Raw genomic sequence first — 19,431 nt, forward strand, 5'->3', positions numbered from 1 at the left:
TCTGACCCAATTACTAGTCACACCCTCAAGTATTGCTAAATGTCACCCCCTTTTCTCTACTAAAAAAATACAAAATGAATGTATCAACTAGGGAGGTTAAATGGAGTTAAACTCTCCAAGTAACCTGCCTTAAAATCAATATACAAACACTAGAAAAAGCAAGTAAAGTGCCTCACAAATACAAAGGCAAAAATAACTATACAAAAGAGCTACTATATGTACAAACATCAGAAAAAGGTCTTTAAGATCATCCCATTCCTCTTGGTTCTTTTAGTATATCACCTCTTAGATTCCTTGACCTTCGCTATAGTCTATCATTATTATACAATTTTTTATTTATTTAAGTTACATATATTATAATTTTTATTCATGTATTAAGTGATATATATTTATTATTACTAAAGTTATTTATATATAATTTAAATATTTAAAAATTTGTATAACTATTATACTTGAAATGCTAAAATCACACAATTACGATACTTTATGAACTAAAATTATTCAATAAAAAATTAAAGGATCAAAATTGTACAACTATAATACTTGATAGACAAAAATTACTCAATTAAAATTTATGAGATTAAAATAGCATAATTGCTATATTTTAGGGACTAAAAACACATTTAAACTAGCTAAATTGCACATTTGATCCCACCATAATATCAAATATGCAACTTTTGTCCCTTTATTTTTATTTTCACAATTCTAACCCCCAATTTTATAAAATCCATAAATTTGGCCTCCTTAAATTGTATCACCTGCCATGATATGAGATTAAATAATTAACATAACAATTAATATTTCATAATATTCAAGCTAAAATTCACTTTTATTTCTCATTTTTATCGCATAAAAGCAATTAAATTAGATGAAAATGAAACGACAATGAGAACTAAAAATATAATTTAGTCTACATATAATTAAATATTAATTATACTATCATGATGTAATATTAGGTCATGACGAATTATATAATCTTATCGATTAATAAAGGTACATGTAATAAGGAGACCAAAATTACAAATTTTAAAAATTTGGAGGACTAAAGTTATGCATTTAAAAAGAGACTAAAATAGGAAATTTGATAATATAGGAAGATAAAAAGCACAATTTAGTTTAAATACTATATTTAAATATATAAATTCATTTAAAATTTGTTTAAAATTTGTATAAAGAAACATTTTTAAACATATAAATTATATTTTAGATATAAAATAAATAACTTATATTGCAATACAACATTATTAATTATTGACAATTTATTTTAAAAAGTTAAAATTTAGATTATAAATAAAGACATAAAAAAACCGAATTAAATAAGAGATAAAAAAATTACAAACGCTCATATTAAAGCATAACTGGTAAAAACATCCTCCCTCAAATATATTGCATTTAATATATAAATTGATTTAATTAACAAATAAATATAATAAAAAATTAAATTAGATAAAAAGTTAGAAAAATCCCCATCAACACTCCAATAAAATATAACCCAGAACGATCTTACACAAGATAAATATTCTTATTTAATATAATTTTATTTATCTTTTGGATGGCCATGCATTGTATTGCTCTTTTATATAAGTATATAGAACTAATTTGAGTGAATGTTGTGTACACACTACAACTAAGTGTACCAGTCTAGTTCAGGCAATCTCGATAGTAATCAGAAACAAAATGTCAACGTCAAAGATTGAGGGGGTAACCTCATTTCTAAATTTGTATTAGACCAACTTGATATTTAATGTATCTCCTTAATAGAATCAATTTGGGTATTACTAAAAGGTGTTAGAAAATAAAAGAATCTCTACCACTTGGCTGGCTGTTCTTTGAATTTTAATCTTGAATGATCTTGACGCTCTTGGTCAGTGCAAGCAAAAGTTCTTATCTGCAACGGACGTGTCACAAAAGAAAGATTATATCACGCACAATATTTTTCCTAAACTAACATGGAATTAAAAGAATTACACACGCACATTGGTAACAAAAGAAGCAATTGAAGTAAAAGACATTGAATTCACATTTTAAAAGACGGAACGCAATAATGATGTCTCGTATGGCCATATTTTCCTTTAATATGAATTACGCTGGAACAATGTCCGTTTTGCTGCAAGCATGCAACAGGAACAATGTCTCCTACACAAGTATGGACTTTCATTAGCAACGATAACACGTTTCTTCTTTTCACAGCTCTAACTGACGTGAATTTCTGGCACTCGCAAAACTCAAAACAAATGCAACCTGCATTTATTAAAAGACTGTTCAATCCAATTTAAACGAAGATAACAAGCATTGATTGATTAGATTAAAATCTATAAAAATGTAGAACAAATAGAAAGCCATTGTAGAAAAGCAGGGTCAGTAAGCCTTAAGGCTGCTGCTGGTATTGCCACAGAGAGGTTGAGCATTTAAAGTACCTTTTATCAAAAATAGTGTGTCAGAACAGGAAAAAGATGAAACTTACCATTAATCGGAGTCCAACCATTTGGGCAACTAACAATCTCGAAGATGGTGACAAACCAAACAGTAGCAACAATATTGGCACGTGACTCACTAGCATTAGCATTCACCATTCATGCTTATCAAAGTGGTATAATGTATGTTAACTGCAGAGCTATTTGATTGCTAAAGATGCTGAAGCAGCAGCTGCCTCTGCTATTAAGGAAATAGGTTGATGTGCCTGGAGGCAGGCACCAATATCGAACAGATGCAGCTCAGAACCATCGAAAATAAGATTTACTCCAGGAAGGATTACATCTTTACTATCATCTGTTTCAGCTTTTATTGTGTTGTCTTGAGTAGCTTCATCAATTGGCCTTGTGGAAGCTTCTTCAATGGGCCTTGTGGCAGCTTCGTACACAGGAGTTAAGGCATAAGATCTGCATACACCATCCAAAGGTATACAGTTTCTGAGAATTTGAATGATTAGGAAACCAAAATTGAGCTATAATGAACAGATAGAAGGAGTTACACCAAGTTTCTAAATATTTCAATGCCTTAGGTTTGAATAAAGTATTTCAATTTTAATTTTAAACTACAATAATAATAATAATAATATTATTAATAATAATAATAATAATAAATAAAAGAATAAAAGGAAAAATAAATATGATACCAATGCAGCAATATCCCGCTAAACAGTACAAGGTTCATATTGGTTAGCATGGCAGCATTTTAGGAATACATATTTCATTACAACAACAGGCAGTTGCAAATTTTGTACTCTTAATTTAGAATGCATCACAAAAAATGTCTACAATCATTGGATTAAATTACAGAACAAGCTAGGTAATTATTAATAATAAAGTAACTGATTTATGCTTGTCCATCGAAAATGCTAGAAGAATCCATTCATAAGAAAATTCAGCAATCTTCAAGAATTGAATATTTAGAAGTTAACAAACCTAAGAATGCTGCCATCAAAGCTTAAAACTTCGGTTCGGCAGCGTTGTCGATTAGCAAGTTTTAACCTTTGATGCTCACTTGACGCCCCAGAAATGGGAGAAGAAGGGTCCATGAGTGGATTCCACCTTCCACTAGCATAATTCATAAGTTGTCGTGAGGATTCTTTAGCTTTCTCCTTCTGGTAAAGAATCTTCGCAGCAGGTCCTGTTGCTTGGTACTCGGCACAAATGTCGTTCAATTTTTTTCTTAAGCTTTGCATTGCATGATGGTGTTTTTCAAATGAGCCAGATTGAAGTAATTCAGAAGAAACAACCCTTCTACATATATTATTACACAACTTTGGACTGAATAGTGGCATCCCAAATTCAACACTCAACGGAACCCATTCATACTTCTCTTCAGGTGAGAACTGGTCTGATTCTCCTTCATTATATAATTTCAGTAGGCGAATATACCCAACCGTCCACAACTCCATCTTGTTTGCCAAATCAGTCAAGAGAGAATTCAGTTTTGAACTTTCCCCTTCACATATTCCTAACTCTTTTCCAACAGAAGTAATAGATCCATCAGAGTTCTTTAAGGGCAAAGGGATATCCATTGTGATCATCTTACCAGATTCATCAAGGTCAAACCTACTTAAAGGCTGCACCAGCACAGCTGAATGTTTAAGAATTGAATTTAAACAATGCAAGAGTATACTTCCCTTTACTAAATTTCCTCCATGCTTCCCTCCCAACCCTCCTACTGTGGAACCATCCCAAAACCATATGAGAGCTTTCTCACAACCAGCCAATGGAGCAGGAAGAAAGCGCAAACACTGTCCTTTCATCAGAACAACTGAAAGAGGCCCACTATTTACAGTTGAATATAATACCAATTTAATCCAAGGTGTCATAAAAGCATACGATGGGGGGCCAAAATGAACCAGGCCTGTGGGTCCAGGAAGAACTGACGAATGAGGAAGAGGCACTATGGACACAACTACATCATAATCACGTACAAACAATCGATCAAGGGTTGCTGGTGCAAGAGAAGCCAAGCTTTCACAGCGGAGAATGTCTACACGATATTTCTTTTTTCTTTTCAACATTTCTGTTCCAACATCTGACTCTTCAACCATTAGTTTCTCATTATTCTGAAGATTTCCATCTTCACGGGCTTCCTGTACATGACTATCATCACCTTCAAAAGGAATACAACTGGTTTCACCAACCATGTTACAAGGAGCAGCTTCGATGGAAGCAGAAGCCTCTACTGACTTGTCTAAATCTGGAGTTAATATATCATAAGTATTCATCCCAGCTTCTGTAATACCAGAATCTCCTGATTTGCCGGTCAGAGAGATTTCAGATATTAGAGAACTACACTCATTGCTTAGAGTAGCCATATCAATCTTATCTTGGCCCACTTTTGCATCAGAAGCAACTCCACCTGATTGTAGACATTCTAAGACACAACGCAAGCTAAATGCATGATTTGCAAATTCCTGCAGTTCTCCCTCAAATTTGGCACCTTCCAGAGTACTAAGATCCTTGCAAAGATCAGCAATGCTGGCATGTCCCAATTTCCCTGCTTCGTAGAGTGTAACAGCATGAGATTTCAGGCCTGACAAAGTTCAGCAGGAAGAATGATTTTGGTTAGACTATAGACATAGACATACAAATCTATAGGAATTGTGCCTATTTTTTACCAATCATGTAATCCTCTATTTATATTATTCAATTGAATAAGGATACAAAATAGGAAAATATGGAAATAAAAGATAACAGATAATAATGAGTAAAATCTCTAATTTCCTCTGTACAAGTTTTCCAAATTATAAGGGAATAAATCATATCAAAACATACATTTAACACTCCCCCTCAAGCTATTGACTTCATGCATCATTATTTGATGATATCTTGCCTGCAAATCTATCTTAGAAAAATAATCAGCACCATGCAACTCATCAAGTAACTCTTCAATGATTAGAATGGGATATTTGCCCGATATTGTGGCCTTGTTCCAGGAATAGTAATCCACACAAAATCGCCAACTGCCATCCTTTTACTTCACAGAAATCAAAGGGATTGAGAAAGGGCTTGTGCTAGGTTGTATCAGCCCAGAATTCAACATTTTAGCTACTAACCTCTATTTCATTCTTTTTATTGGTGAGGGTAACAATATGGTCTTCTATTTATAGGGTCTGATCCCTCCTTCAGTGTAATCTTGTGATACACAACTCTAGTAGGAGGAAGACCACTGAGTCAAAAAGACCCTAGGATACTTAATAGTGGTTGTAATTGTTTATCCTGATTCTCTTGCAATCTCAAATCCAGCCTATCCTTTGCTTGTCCATTCTCCTCCTTATCCACCCTGAAAAAAATATGGAATGGAGGTAGATTCAACCTTCGTTAATCATAGCAAGGCTCTTGATGAGACCTGGGGGTTAGTAAGCTTGGGGTCCCCCTTGATCACCACGGGCTCCCCATTTACTTTGAAGCACATGTTGCCTAAAGCCCAATCTGCTAGCACTGGTCCCAATGTAGCTAACCAAGACACTCCAAAATAGCATAGACTCCACCCAATACAAATACAAAGAAATACCCTGTGAAATTGTCCATCAATCGCAATCTATAATCCCCTGCAACAACCTTGAGTTTTCCTTCGTAATCCATCACCTAATTTCACCAAATAAAAACTTACGGGGCTGATGTTCAAGTTTAATTTTTCTGCCATCTTCCTTGCAAGGAAATTTTCGTAAGCTCCACTGTCAATAAGAATTTTGATTTGCTCTCCAATCATTTGAGCAAATAGCTTCATTGTACTCAGTTGAGCAATTCTACCTGCTGAACAGAGAGACAATTCTAATTGCTGACATTCAATGGGCTCCTCCTCCCATGGTTCGCGATTGTCCCCCCTATGATATCCAGTGCATTGTTTGTAGCATCTTCTGATGCTTGCTAATCTTCTCCTAATATCATCACCCTCATATTTTCTGCAAGACAGCAATGCACAGTGAAAATATTTCACCAAAACGAAAACATATACCTTCATTCGGCATACATAGTCATGGTAGGCCAATTGTCTGGTGAGAATAGCTACCCCGAAAGAAGTCCCACTATTCTTTGTAGCAACCCACCATTGGGCAACTTGAAATTCATCTTCAATTGCCCTAGCTATCTCAATAACTCTAGAAATTTTGTTTTGGTTGTGAACCCTCATACAACACCGTATCACCTCTTCGAGGCCTCCAAGAAAGTAACCCAACAATTGTTCTTCTGGAATAGTCCTTACTTGAGGCACCAAGACCACAAAATATTGAAAGTAACCTTCTATTGGATCATCTTGCTTAAAGGTGGCTAATCATTCAAACACGTTACTCCATTGTTTTTTCTCAAAAAAAGCCTAATAAAAGAAGCAAAGAAAGTTGCCCTATCTGTCACAGGATTATTGTGACACCAAAAAATGGAGCCAATGTACTGCGAGTACCCTCCATGATCACAAACGCTAATCACAGCTTCTCCAAAGGAAGCATTTATTGCACATCCAAAATTTTATGCTCTAGCTATCCACACAATTGGGCTGTTCCATCAAACACTAGTAATTGCACTTTCTATGCCTGAGTATTTTTGCTTGACAACTCTTCATCTCCTTGTGCCCTTGCCTAAATGCTTGAAGTGGATGAAACATACTTCAAACCATGATTCTCTCCTCCGCTATTTGCTTTCTCACCATCCAATTTAATTCCTTGTCACTGTATCCATTTTCCAAGAAGTTGCTTGATATTTCCATCATATTCATCTGCTTGCAAACATGTGCGAGTTGTGACCTATGTTCCACCATAAGTATCTTCAAATATTCCATCAAATTCTCCAATGTCTCCACACATGCCTCCATCCTTTGACTGTCGTCAACAGGTCCAACCAAAATGATAGGTCCAGAATTTTGGGAATAACGGGAAATGGAAAAAGCTTGAAAAGACTCGAGAAAAGATTCAAGAATAATTATTCTAGGAATAGAATTTTTACTAGATTGTGATGCTACAGAAAAAGATCTTCTGGCAGAAGTGTATTCAGATCTAGTAGCTTCGGTTCTAGAAGAAAAGGAATTTCTCCTATCAAAAATAATTTCTACCTTTCCTGCTTCAGACTGCCTAATTTCTTGAAATTCAGGTGTTTGTCTGGGTAAGGTAGGCGTTGCTCTTTCTAACTGCCACGAGGTTGGATTCTATATAAAAGGGCTGCAGGGATAAATCCTTCTTTCATATTTAACCCATGCAGTCTAATATTTAAAAACAATGAATCTAAGACATTCCTATCTAAAAGACTCATTGTTTTATTTGGGAAACAATTAAAGTAAACAGGACCATGTCCTAATAAACTTGTTTCTACGGTTCCTATAAGGGAATCTTGAAAGTCATTGTGCCTAATATCTCTAAGACACATTAAGATTGAAGCATTGAGTCCTTCCCTAACTAGGGGTTTAACAACTACTTGAACACAACCTATATGGAGGTACTTATACTTCCTAGCATGGTCAGCAACAGATTGTTTTGTAAGAAGATGGAACTCCTCACCAGCTTGTGGGTCAAGAGGTATATTGTTTTCTGCAGTCTTAATTATGTAATTATAACTGCGTACATGTGTGGATTCATCCGGTATGTATAACTCATCCTGGGGTATTTTGGGAATTTCCCGATTGTCAATGGCTTGGTTTATATCTTCGAAGCAAACTTCTTCTTCAAAGATGTTTTTGGGAGGAATTTCCTCCGGAGTTTGGCTTTGCTCAGTAAGCAAATTATGATTTGTTTTAGAAGTAGAGGTTGAAGAGGGAGCTTTGATTGCAAAAACGAGACAGGAAGCGGAAAAGATTACTCATGATAGAAATAAATCTAGTATCATTACCCTCATCTGGTTCCATAAAATAACAAATTAATATTAAATTAATTTCTGTCCAATGAATCTGGGATTATAAAACCCTCTTTTTTTTTAAATTGATCTAGACTCAAGTTTTAGACACAACATCATCAAATTAGTCTTATTGTCACTCACGGGTCTTACCGCTACAGTTGCTTTAAAACTTAAGACATAGATCTAAATATTTTTCCAGAAAATTAATTGTACACAACGAGAAGTACCAGATTCATAGTAACATATATTAACTTAATATTAATAAATATATCTTATTTCCCCATCAGGCTCTGATACCAGATGTGATAAAGAGCACATCGTGGCTTATACTTCCAAACATTGGAACCCTGCATAGCAGAATTATTCAACTGCCAAAAAAAACGTTTTAACAATTGTTCTTTGTGTTTCAAAATTCCAATCTCATCTTTTAAATCAAAATTTTTTAATTAGGGTTGATTGCAAATCAGCCAAAGAAATTTTGCAAAACAATGTTAAGAATCTTGCATCAAAACAAATTTTTTTGCTAGATGGCAAGCAATTTTAAGTGTTTTTGATTTTGACTTGAGTATCTCAAAGGCACCTCAAATTCTCTTCCTGATTATCTTACTCGTGAATACTTACAAGGAACATCGTCAGATGCCTAAAAAAGCAATATTAGCCTCAACCAGAGGAAGAGGCAGAGGAAATCATTTGGTCTTAACAGGGCCAACTCAATCTGCGAAGTCATCTACTCCATCAAACAAAACCCTTGAACTAATTGAGTCATTGACTCAATCCCAACCTAGTCAAATGGTTGAGTCATCTACTCAACAAACCCACCATCAAACACAAAAGCAAACCAAGGCAGATTATGTCATCTCAATCTCAATTTCAACCCTATTAAATCTTCAATCCCAGAGTCTAACCTTAATTCCAAACAAGACATGGGCTGACCTTATGTCAGAAGAAGAAGATGAAGGAGAAGATAAAGCTATGGATCTCCTCCTTGGTAGATTACCAGAAAAACAAACCCAATCAACTTCCCAAACTCAGACTTTGACTCAATCAAAAAAGCCCCAAACATCTCAATCTCATTATGTCCCAAAAAATAAGATTTTAGTTATCGTTCAAATGCAACCTGAATTTTGGGATAAAAACCCAAACAAAATTCCTCAAAAAAATTTCCTGAGAGTTTTCATTTTAAACCTTCTGCCCTCAATAAAACACGAAAGTTCTATGAGTTTATTTTGGTTGATACAGATTCTGTAGCAATCAAACATTATAAGGATCCAAAAGATCCTTCTAATATAACCCACACAACTTTCCAAATATTAAAAGTTTTAACTCCTAGCCAGTTTGGCCAAAATCCGAATAATACTTTTCAGAAGTTTTCAATGCTTTTTTGACCTTATTGAGTACAATTATTGGGATTATATTGATGCTTGGACTAAAACGTTCTGGTATCAAAATAAAACCAATTGCCACTCATGGCTTATCTATTTCAAAAGAAATATTCAATACAAGTTTCCCAACTGGTTCCTCCAATGGTGGGACTTTTGTGGTCCAATTGAAGAAATTCTTCCTTCTCCAGCAGATGAAGGTTTCAAGGTTTTTAAATCTATGTATGATTGCCAGAATACATGGATTCCAGCAGACCTTCAATTTTTCTCAAGCTTTTCGTTGTCTTGGATATTTTCATGGCAATATAAATTTGGGAAATCAAATCACCCATTAAGACCTCCTCCATTTCAAAGGAATTCCTTTGTAAAATGGTGGCCCCAATTTGATGCTAGCCGAGCAAGCTCTCAAGAAGTAAAAAATTGGTTTACCTCCAATTCAAAGTACTTGAAAGCAGCTGATCCAGAAACTTCATTGTTTCTCAACTAGAAGGCAAAAATCACAGCTTCATTAGCAGCTGCGAAGACCAAAGAAAGTTTTGCCAAGAATCTTGAAGATATTTTGGCATTACACAAAAAAGGAGAATCTTCAAAGTCCTCCTTACCCAGCTCGTCAGAGTCCACATCTCTAAATGAGTTTTACCAAAATGAAGATGACTGTTTTGGAGTAAATCTGACTGACATCTAAAGTTCTCAACAGTTCCAGTCAAGTTACCGGCACTGTAGATCATTATTTGTAGAAACAGTTCCTGTCAAGTTACCGGTTCTGTAGAAACAGTAATTTTAAGTCTTTAAAAGGAGGCCTCGACCATGATGTGAGGTACCCCTTCAATTTAGAATATAAGAGAGAGATAGAGAGTTTAGAGAGGGAAGCTCTGAGATACTTCATTGTAAGCTTTTCTTTTAATAAAAACTTTCTTTCTCCATCTGCTTTCTTTACAATTTTTCTTCCATTTATTTTCTGTTCTTGCATCCAAACTTCCGGTATTGTGCGGACTACCACCGTGTAAACCCGGTCCTTTTCTAATCTTGCATGTAAACTTTCCGGTATTGTGCGGGCTACCACCGTGTAAACCCGGTCCTTTTTTGTTTTTTGTTTTTTGTTTTTTGTTTTTGTTCTTGTTCCTATCTCCCTTTTCTTTACCCTCCTACATCCACTTCAGGCGCATCGATATATATATATATATAGATATAGATATATATTAACAACACATATGAGCTCAAAATTAGAAAAATAACTCAATTTATGCATTAATCATTTTCAATAATAAAAAATCATAGTACTTAAAAAATAAAATAGAAAGTCAAGGAAACAAAGAGCTTAAAGCCTTTGTTAAAATATCTTGTTAGGAAAGCTTCTTCATATTGTATTTTTTATTTTTGATTGTATAGCTTGTTGTGATGGGATGTCGTAGGCATTTTAGCCTTCTTTGTATCAAATTACTTTTTTGAGTTAATACAAAAATGCAGATCAGTGGAGAGAGAACTCACTGATTTTCGCTGAAACAATGTTAGGAACCAAGAGGTTCCAACATTAAAGGTCTATTCTAGGTGGCAGTAGTTAGCATAATTGATTGGCCTGTTTGACTTGGACTGTGTGGAAATCAGAACGAGGGGCTTATAAATACCCTTGTATATAGAATAAGGAGGGCATTCCTTTTGTATTTGAAAATTAACTGTTTTTACAGTATGAATGGGTCTTTCTTCCCTTGGCAGAGCAAAATAATTGATTTTTTCTCTAATTCTCTTCCTTCTCTCATCTCTCTTCTCTCTTAATTCTGAATCTTGATTGCTGAGATCTATCACTATATTTCCCAATATTCAAGTTGGTATCAGACCAGGTAGGAACCCTCTCTACTGTTCCATCAAGTCTGTCACAGTCAGTTTCTTCAAGCTTCATCCACCACAGCCAATCACTATCGCTGGCAACATTTTCTCAGCCAAACCTAGGGTTTGGTGTGCCTCACCTAGTGTGACCTACCCCTGTCAGCTTCAGAGTCATCAGAATTACCATGCACTCTAACATTATCTTCCATGTTCTGTCAAGTATGCGTTGTTCAAACCGTTTTCCTACACACATGATTGTGGCCACTCCACACCACTGGTTCACGCCCGCCTCAGCTGCAACATTGAATTACCACGCAACGGCATCATTGTAGCAGCTTCATGGAAGCCGCTACAGCCGCTATTGAGAACCTAGACTGAAACTAATATATAAACTAACTAGACGAAAAACTTTAGAATACAACCATGTTCAGAATAAGAGCCTACACACCCACTCTAACAAACATCAGCATCTTAGACTTTACAATAACAGTAAAAAACAAAATTCAAAATATACTTCCAGTAAAAGAATTTAAGTTTTACGAAATGAGGAAGGTATAAACCTGGTGAAACAGAACCCATCATAAGATATGATGTTATATTAGCATCAACTATGAACGCTACACGAGTATAGGCAGAATGAGGACCATAGTTCCCTGAACTTGAAGTGTCACCTTGATTCGTATCATTATCAATAAGCAAATTATCAAAACCATGACTAGCAATAGAAGCATCTTCATCACTGACTACACTTCTAGGAGACCCAGGTATGTTTGTATCTTGAAGAATAGATGCTGGATCAATTACTTTTGTTGCCCATCCCAATCGACATACAAAAGATGCAGCAGCCTGCAGTTGTGACAAGTCAGCCTGTAGGGTTGCTGCCAATTCAGCCACAGATGCGTTTTCATTTGAAACAACAAAAACTGCATATAATAACCTAGATGAAAAAAGATATAATGTAACTTACAGTCTCACATTATGGAAATAACATTTAAAAAGAAAAGGATGAAAACAGACTGAAATAAAAGCATTACTCTTCAATAGGATCTTCATAAGACTGCTCCCTGTTGGAAACGAAACCTTCAAGCCTGGAAACTGAGCCACCACCATAAATATAAAAATCACCAAATCAAATAAGCAGACAAGGCTTTAAAACTGAACATAACTCATTACAGGAAACAAATATCCTCAAAATCCAGAGATACATGGCACCCTCTGATTATACAAGGTGTACACAATTACTTAGTTTGATAAGTACTAAATGAAGCATGCATACAAATGGAGGCAAAGGGAGGAAAAAGGGCTTGCTGAAAAGGGCCCAAAAGTGTATGAGAGGAGGAAGAAACATGTGACATAAATGGGAGTGAGTGGGAGAGGGACACACATTGTAGGAATGATGGAAAGGAAGGGAGAATAACAGAATGATGACAGGAGAAAACATAGAGATGTGGAGGTGTGGGACACACCAGAATATTTTTAAAAACTCTTAATCTCAAGTGTCCCCATACTCATCACCAAAATGGTGTTACTGAGAGAAAACATAGACATACAGTTCAAAACACATGGGCTTACTTTACTTATCCATGATTCTCTACAATTAAAATTTTGGGATTATGCCTTTACTACTATTGTTTACCTAATTAATAGACTCCCAACTGCCTCACTATATTTTTTGGTTCCATACATTATTTTAAAAAGAACCAGTACCAGACTACAAGTTTCTAAAACCCTTTGGTTGTGCCTGCTTTCCACTTATCCAACCTATAATACTCACAAATTAGAATTCAGATCTCATGAATGTCACATCCTAGGCTACTCTATCTCACATTAATGATTATGCAAGCTCACTATCTCTTTGTGCCTTGAAAGCCCACTATCCAAACAGAAGTGAAAGCACAATGAGGACCTTGAAATAGGGTCTAGAGAGGCCAACAAGGCCTCTTGAGAAGGCACATCTTCACTCTGGTCACCAAAAGGGTGTTACATGTGCCTGGCTGAACTGCGTAATGAGATGTGATAGGAGTGTGTCGCGTGATAGGGCCCACCAGATCCGGTTCTTGCCAGAGAAATTGAAAATGGAAGGCAGCAGGCAGTAGTGGACGTGCCGGACAGTGGCTTAGGACGCCAGACAGTGACAGGCAGAGTGAGATCAGACCCGCTCAGATACCAACTTGAGATTTTAGGATTAAACGAAAAGACTGAATGATGCTTCTCTCGCTCAGCAGACCATTGTATGTATATGTAAAAAGATAATCATTACAAGTTTACAAAGAGAGAAAAGGTCAAATCCTAGTCTGGATACAATCAAAAAACAGATTTATTAAAACTGGACAACGGATACCAAAACAGTTTTTCTAGCTGGCTTAATTAGAACTTATAAAGCATGAAAAATCCTTATCTAACAAGTCAACTTTGTGAGGTTGAGTTAGGCAAATTCTAAGAAATCAGTTGCAAAACCACAAACTGCTTAGTTTCTATTTTAGGGGAACCAACATGGTCAATTGAGTTGGTCAGAATACTTATGCCTCTAAACAGATCAAATTAAACTGACGAACAACTCTACTTTATAAGCCATCTTCCCCATAGATTGCCTTAGATTATAATGTATCAGGGAAATGAAATATTCCAAATTAGAAGCTTTAAATTTGAATTCTTCAGAACTAAAGCTCTGGAAGTGATATTTTGAAACTAAAGCCTCGTAAGCAAAAAAAAAAAGAAAAAAAAAAAAGAACCAAACATCACAAAAAACACACCTTTAAATCGATCATCAGGATATACAGGAACATCAAAATAGATCAATCCCCTGCTATAAAGACCCTTTACAACATCAGGATCGAACAGGATAAATGAATTTGCTTCCTCTTTACATATTTTATCTATCATGGCCATTTCCTCTTCTGAAAGTTTCTGTAAAGGCAAAAGACAACACAATAAAAAAAATAAGAGAATACCTAAATTATTTCTTATTGCGAAATTAACAAAATGAACAACATTATTGTAAATGAACCCTCCTCCATTAATAAGGGTGAAATGACCTCACCTTAAATTCTTCCAAAGTAAAGTTCACTAGACAAATTCCCCACCAAGGTTCAATAGGAAAATCCACAGGTTGTGTAGGTAAAAGTTCTTTTGCAATTGACTTGTTCAGTTTCCACATGATTTTCTGGATACTCCAAAAGAGGAAATGACAGGTAAGGAAAGAATGCAATAAAATAATTATCCAGTTTAAGACAGGGGCAGCAAAGTCTTCGATACAAAATTCAAATTAGAGGATCAAAATAAAAGTCTTGTCAAAGGCATATAATTTAGAAGCATAAGATGATGGAGTTAAGCCATTCAGGTATATTCAGTTTGATATATCTGTAAACAATATCTAGCCTACTTACATGAAAGTAAGTCTTAAAAGGTAATATTGGCACTACAATTGGAACTGGTAATGAAACAATAACCAGGGTGCATAACAAGAATCAAATATATATTTCTGTATACCATATGGGAATCAGTACCTTAGATCTGCACTTGTTCATTATATCAATAAATTCATTTCTCCCAATTCCTGTAAGTCTTAAAGCATCTGCTGCACTAAAATTTGGGATGCTGTCATAAGGTTGCTCTGCAGATAATTAAAAATAAGGGAATTTAAAGGCCAGCTCATTTGTAAGCAACCACTTATTATTCTAAAAATTAATTAACCTATATAGCACACAATCAACAATCAAACAAGTGAAGGAGGAGACAGTAAAAGTAGATGGAGTTCTTTGATCAAGAAGAAAATATAAATTCCCATAAGGCTAAGTATTTATGATGTAAACACAATAATAAAAAATTACATAAAATCAAATAGGAATATTATCATCAAACACTACAATAACTGTGTAACTTGACAAAAATCGTATTGGCATAAGCACTTCGAAAATTCAAATATCTACAAACTATAATATTATTATTGTATCAGTATATCTTGGTGTATCTTAGATGATCTCTTAGGAGTGGTTTCCATATTTTTTTATATTTCATTATCTGTTTCCTTATATAATTAGGTATTTTACTGTTAATAATAATTCACATCATGTCAAATTCAAATTATTCACTCTGTAGTATCTCTTTTCCTCCCTTGTCCCTCCCTGCCTAAAAGTCATATACTTGCAATATGATATCAAAGTGCTACTACATAGTGTAGCCTATCCCATCTTTATTCCACTGCCAAATTACCAAAATTCTGGAACATTACTGTATTTTCATGATTATTTTCTTTCTTCCAATTAGTCATCCCTCTTATTATGTTGTTCTGGCACCATTCCTCTTTTTTTGTGACAGAAATATTTATTTCCAAGACCACAAATCTCAAATCCCAATGGCCCTAACTACCGTTGCTCTCACCATATTGACTCTAAGATCCATATAAGGTTCAGCAAATATTGTGCATACACTTCATCCCCAAGTTTACAGACATGATTTAGCTTTCTGGCTAATATACCATACATACTATTGTGCCCTTGAAGTGAGGAAAAGTGTCTCTGAAATGGTAAAACTCCTTTCTTCCCCCCTGTTCATAGATGATGCTACATGTTCCTTCCCAAGGATATTATATCCAATAGAAAAGTTTGTATAAGTCAACTTTATATTTCTCACTAATCACTATCAATCTGTATTATGAACATAATTTTCAATCAAAGATCAATGTAAATGCCCAACTCTTCCAGTTCCCACTTCCCACTATTCAAGTTACAAAAGAACCCACAGAAAAAATATTCTTACAAACACTATTCAATTTGGTTATCATGATTTTACATTAAAAAAATACTCAATAAGCTATAAGAAGCAAATATTAATCAGGTCCCTCATGAAGAGATATGCATTAGAGAATTGCAACAAACAAGAAAAAAGTTACCATTTCTCAATACTTCAAAAATCATATCACAATAGTATCTGAAAGGTGATACTCGCATTACGCGGCAAATATACTCTGCCAGATGATAAGGGAATAGCTGCATGTGAAGAAAACAAGCATATCAAATTCAGATGCATTGCAACAAAAGCAGAAAAATGAGCTCACTGCTTGACATCCAGGGTCTGTAGTTGTTTGTAGTTCTGGCAGTAATTTGAAATTCTGATTTTTTGTCTTATTGGTGTATATGGATTAGCTCAATGCTTATTATCCGGGTTCTGTAGTTGTTTGTAGTTCTGACAGTAATTTTCAATTCTGATTTTTTTGTTATTGGTGTATATGGAATAGAGTACCCCTTTTTACTCTAATAAAATTATGCTTATAAAAAATACCCAACATCCAGGAGAGGGTACTGTAGTAGTCATATCTGATGTTCATTGACCAAGTACAGAAATGAAAATATTATTTTACAAAATAACAAGTTAATATGGCCAAATTATTTACTATTGTCAAAAATTGATCCTGAAACAAAAGAGAAACAATGTCCAGTTTATAATTACAAGATTGCAATTTTTATTTTAAAGCATTCATGTATTTGGCAACAAAAGTTTGAAATCAGTGATCATGTAAACAATGTAGTAATGTATTTTATAAACAGTTTCAGAATCAGATATAACATTAAGTACAGTACGTACAGCAAGATTCTTCCGCAAGTAACGCATCATCTCTTCATAATATTCACTTTCTTTACAAACTTTACGAGCAAAACAATTATTCCACTGAAGTCTCTTCTTTATGCAACTGTCGATTATCCTGCACAAAATTTCCATTGCCAACAAGAAAAGGCAATATTATTATTAAGATTGTCAGAAAGAAAGTATATAGGATAACTAGTGTCAGAAAGAAAGTAGGTGGTATGGACATGTGCAAAGAAGGCCACCAGAAACACTGCTGTGGAGAGTAAATTGCATGATGCGTGATCCATATCCAGACCTTACCTTGTATGGGAAGGATAGAACTTTTCTTTTGTTGTTATAGTCATACAGTACTATGTAATTATGGCATTTAGGGTAATTGTAAATTCTTGTATACACTATCAGCATGAATAATATTCTCACATTTGTTTTCCTCTCAAAAAATATTATGTATTTCAAAATTATATATTCAAGGAATTGATACATGAGCCTTGAAATAAGTGGAATGTAACAAACTGTGATTGTCTACTAAATTTAAATATAAAAAAAAGTACTATCTCTATATGAGAATTAGCCCTAAAAATTTATTGTGCTTGGGTTTTATCACTAAAGGCACAATAGCCTCTCAAAATAAAAAAATAAAAAAATCTCCTCATTCCAGTGAAAATTTATTTTATTCTACAGTTATTTAAGAAATATGTTAGCCAACAAATTTGACATTCAACTAGCACACTGGAAACAGTTCTGGTCCCCAAGTCTGGGTTGAGATGACGATGACAGTGATCCTTCAGTAGATCCCTTACCCTCCTAAACAACTAAGTATTCACCTAAAAGGGCATGAGAACACATACTTGGAGATTAAAGGGTCATGTATAGCATACTAACTCTAGCATGGTAAACATGAAAAGTTTATTAATTGCGTAGCTAATTAGTATCTATTAGTATTACTCCTCAAATAAGAAGCCATGAATTTGGGTAAACTGCAAACTAAAGGTCAAGAATCATAAGAAAACCGGTCTAACCTTCTGTGCCATTCTTCTTTAGAAGAAAGTGTAGCTTGAAGCCGCTTCGGAAGATTCTCCCACGCACACTCTTCCTTAATCGCTTTCTGCAACAACTGTTCCTCAACCGTCACCGGAGCACGCTGCATTTCTCACTCCCCCCAACACCTAAGCCGCCACTTCCTGCAATCCAAAAGTCAAGCAACGCAAAAGTCAACTTAACACACACACTAGCGAAACTGCAAAACTGAAACCAACTATGGCAAATTATACAAAACAAAACAGAGATCAAACAAGATCTGAAACGCATAATCACGTCCACTGTGAGCCAAAGAGAATGCTCAACAGTGGATCCAGTGATCAGAACCTGATTCGTTGGATTCAAGTCCGTTAACTAGGGTTTGGGAATTGGAGTTCGCAGACACTGTTGTGTGGAGTTCGTTTCTCTTGTAAAGGTTAAGACGGCAGAGAAAGAAAGACAGAATTAGATTCGGAGGAAAGTGAGAATAGTTATGGTGGTCGGTGGTACCCGTTTGTAATTTTCAACCGACCCGTTTCGGACAATACGTTCGGGTTTTGGGTCAAGTAACGCGGTTTCTAAACAAATTGTAATTGATCAAGAACATAGTTCAAAAAATAATTAAGCAAAAGAATATGTTTGGAATTTATGAATCTTGAAATAAATATACGGTTAATTGTTAATAAAATAACTTTTATTTGTTAATCTATTTAATAGGTCTGAAAAATATCTTTAAAATCAAGAAAATCTATAAGAAAAATATGTTTGTTGGAGGAGGTGAAATTCAATTTTACTTTCCGATATAAAAAGTGAATTTCACACATGTTAAGAAGATTGTGGTTGACTATTTTAACTATTATGTTGTCTTTTGTTTAGTTTTTTGGAAGACAATCTGTAATGTTATTTAATACATTGGTTTGCTTATTTGGATCTTTAAGTTTAACTTTTTAAGGTAAATGGAACACTTCTCCCCACATGACAATCCAAATAGATTATTAAAAATCTAATGCTTGAATTTTTTGTTTTCATATATTATATATTTTTATTTATATTTGTCATTTTGTGTCTAACCTACGAAAGTATAAGTTTTGTTCATTCGACATATGATACCAAAAAAATTGGAATTCATTGTATGTTACACACACATTTTGGACATCATTATTTACTCATCAAAAATAATATTCTATTTTTTTTTAATTAAGTCATAATTTTACCTTTAAAATAATATGTATCCTTATTTAATTTTAAAAATACAATCGATTAATTGTGTGAAGACTTGGATCTGCTACTAGTTATTTTACAAAAGTCATATAATTGATTAAATCTCT

At 34.5% G+C, this 19,431-nt stretch overlaps 1 protein-coding gene across 3 annotated transcripts; it reads right to left on the bottom strand.

The window, feature by feature from the left end:
- Positions 1 to 1,678: 1,678 nt before the first annotated feature.
- On the bottom strand, positions 1,679 to 18,633 carry LOC109789301 (FAM91 carboxy-terminus protein). Of its 3 annotated transcripts, XM_029269416.2 has the most exons (13): positions 18,452 to 18,633; positions 18,106 to 18,267; positions 17,084 to 17,201; positions 16,392 to 16,488; positions 15,007 to 15,113; positions 14,541 to 14,663; positions 14,254 to 14,407; positions 12,535 to 12,595; positions 12,061 to 12,437; positions 3,405 to 5,010; positions 2,465 to 2,879; positions 2,022 to 2,241; positions 1,679 to 1,888 (listed from the first exon to the last, which is right to left on the bottom strand). In XM_029269416.2, exons 2-11 carry the CDS (start codon positions 18,231 to 18,233, stop codon positions 2,615 to 2,617), a joined length of 3,036 nt encoding a protein of 1,011 aa, XP_029125249.2. In that variant the 5' UTR covers positions 18,234 to 18,267; positions 18,452 to 18,633; the 3' UTR covers positions 1,679 to 1,888; positions 2,022 to 2,241; positions 2,465 to 2,614. The 3 variants fall into 3 exon arrangements, with proteins under 3 accessions (XP_029125249.2, XP_020203801.2, XP_020203802.2); XM_020348212.3 differs by lacking the exon at positions 1,679 to 1,888 and having other exon boundaries at positions 1,903 to 2,241; XM_020348213.3 differs by lacking the exons at positions 1,679 to 1,888; positions 16,392 to 16,488; positions 17,084 to 17,201; positions 18,106 to 18,267; positions 18,452 to 18,633 and having other exon boundaries at positions 1,903 to 2,241; positions 14,541 to 14,670.
- Between the last annotated feature and the right edge of the window lie 798 nt (positions 18,634 to 19,431).

The sequence above is a fragment of the Cajanus cajan genome, chromosome 2 (genome assembly GCF_000230855.2).
Source record: "Cajanus cajan strain Asha chromosome 2, NIPB_CcT2T_4, whole genome shotgun sequence".
NCBI classification, from domain to species: Eukaryota; Viridiplantae; Streptophyta; class Magnoliopsida; order Fabales; family Fabaceae; genus Cajanus; species Cajanus cajan.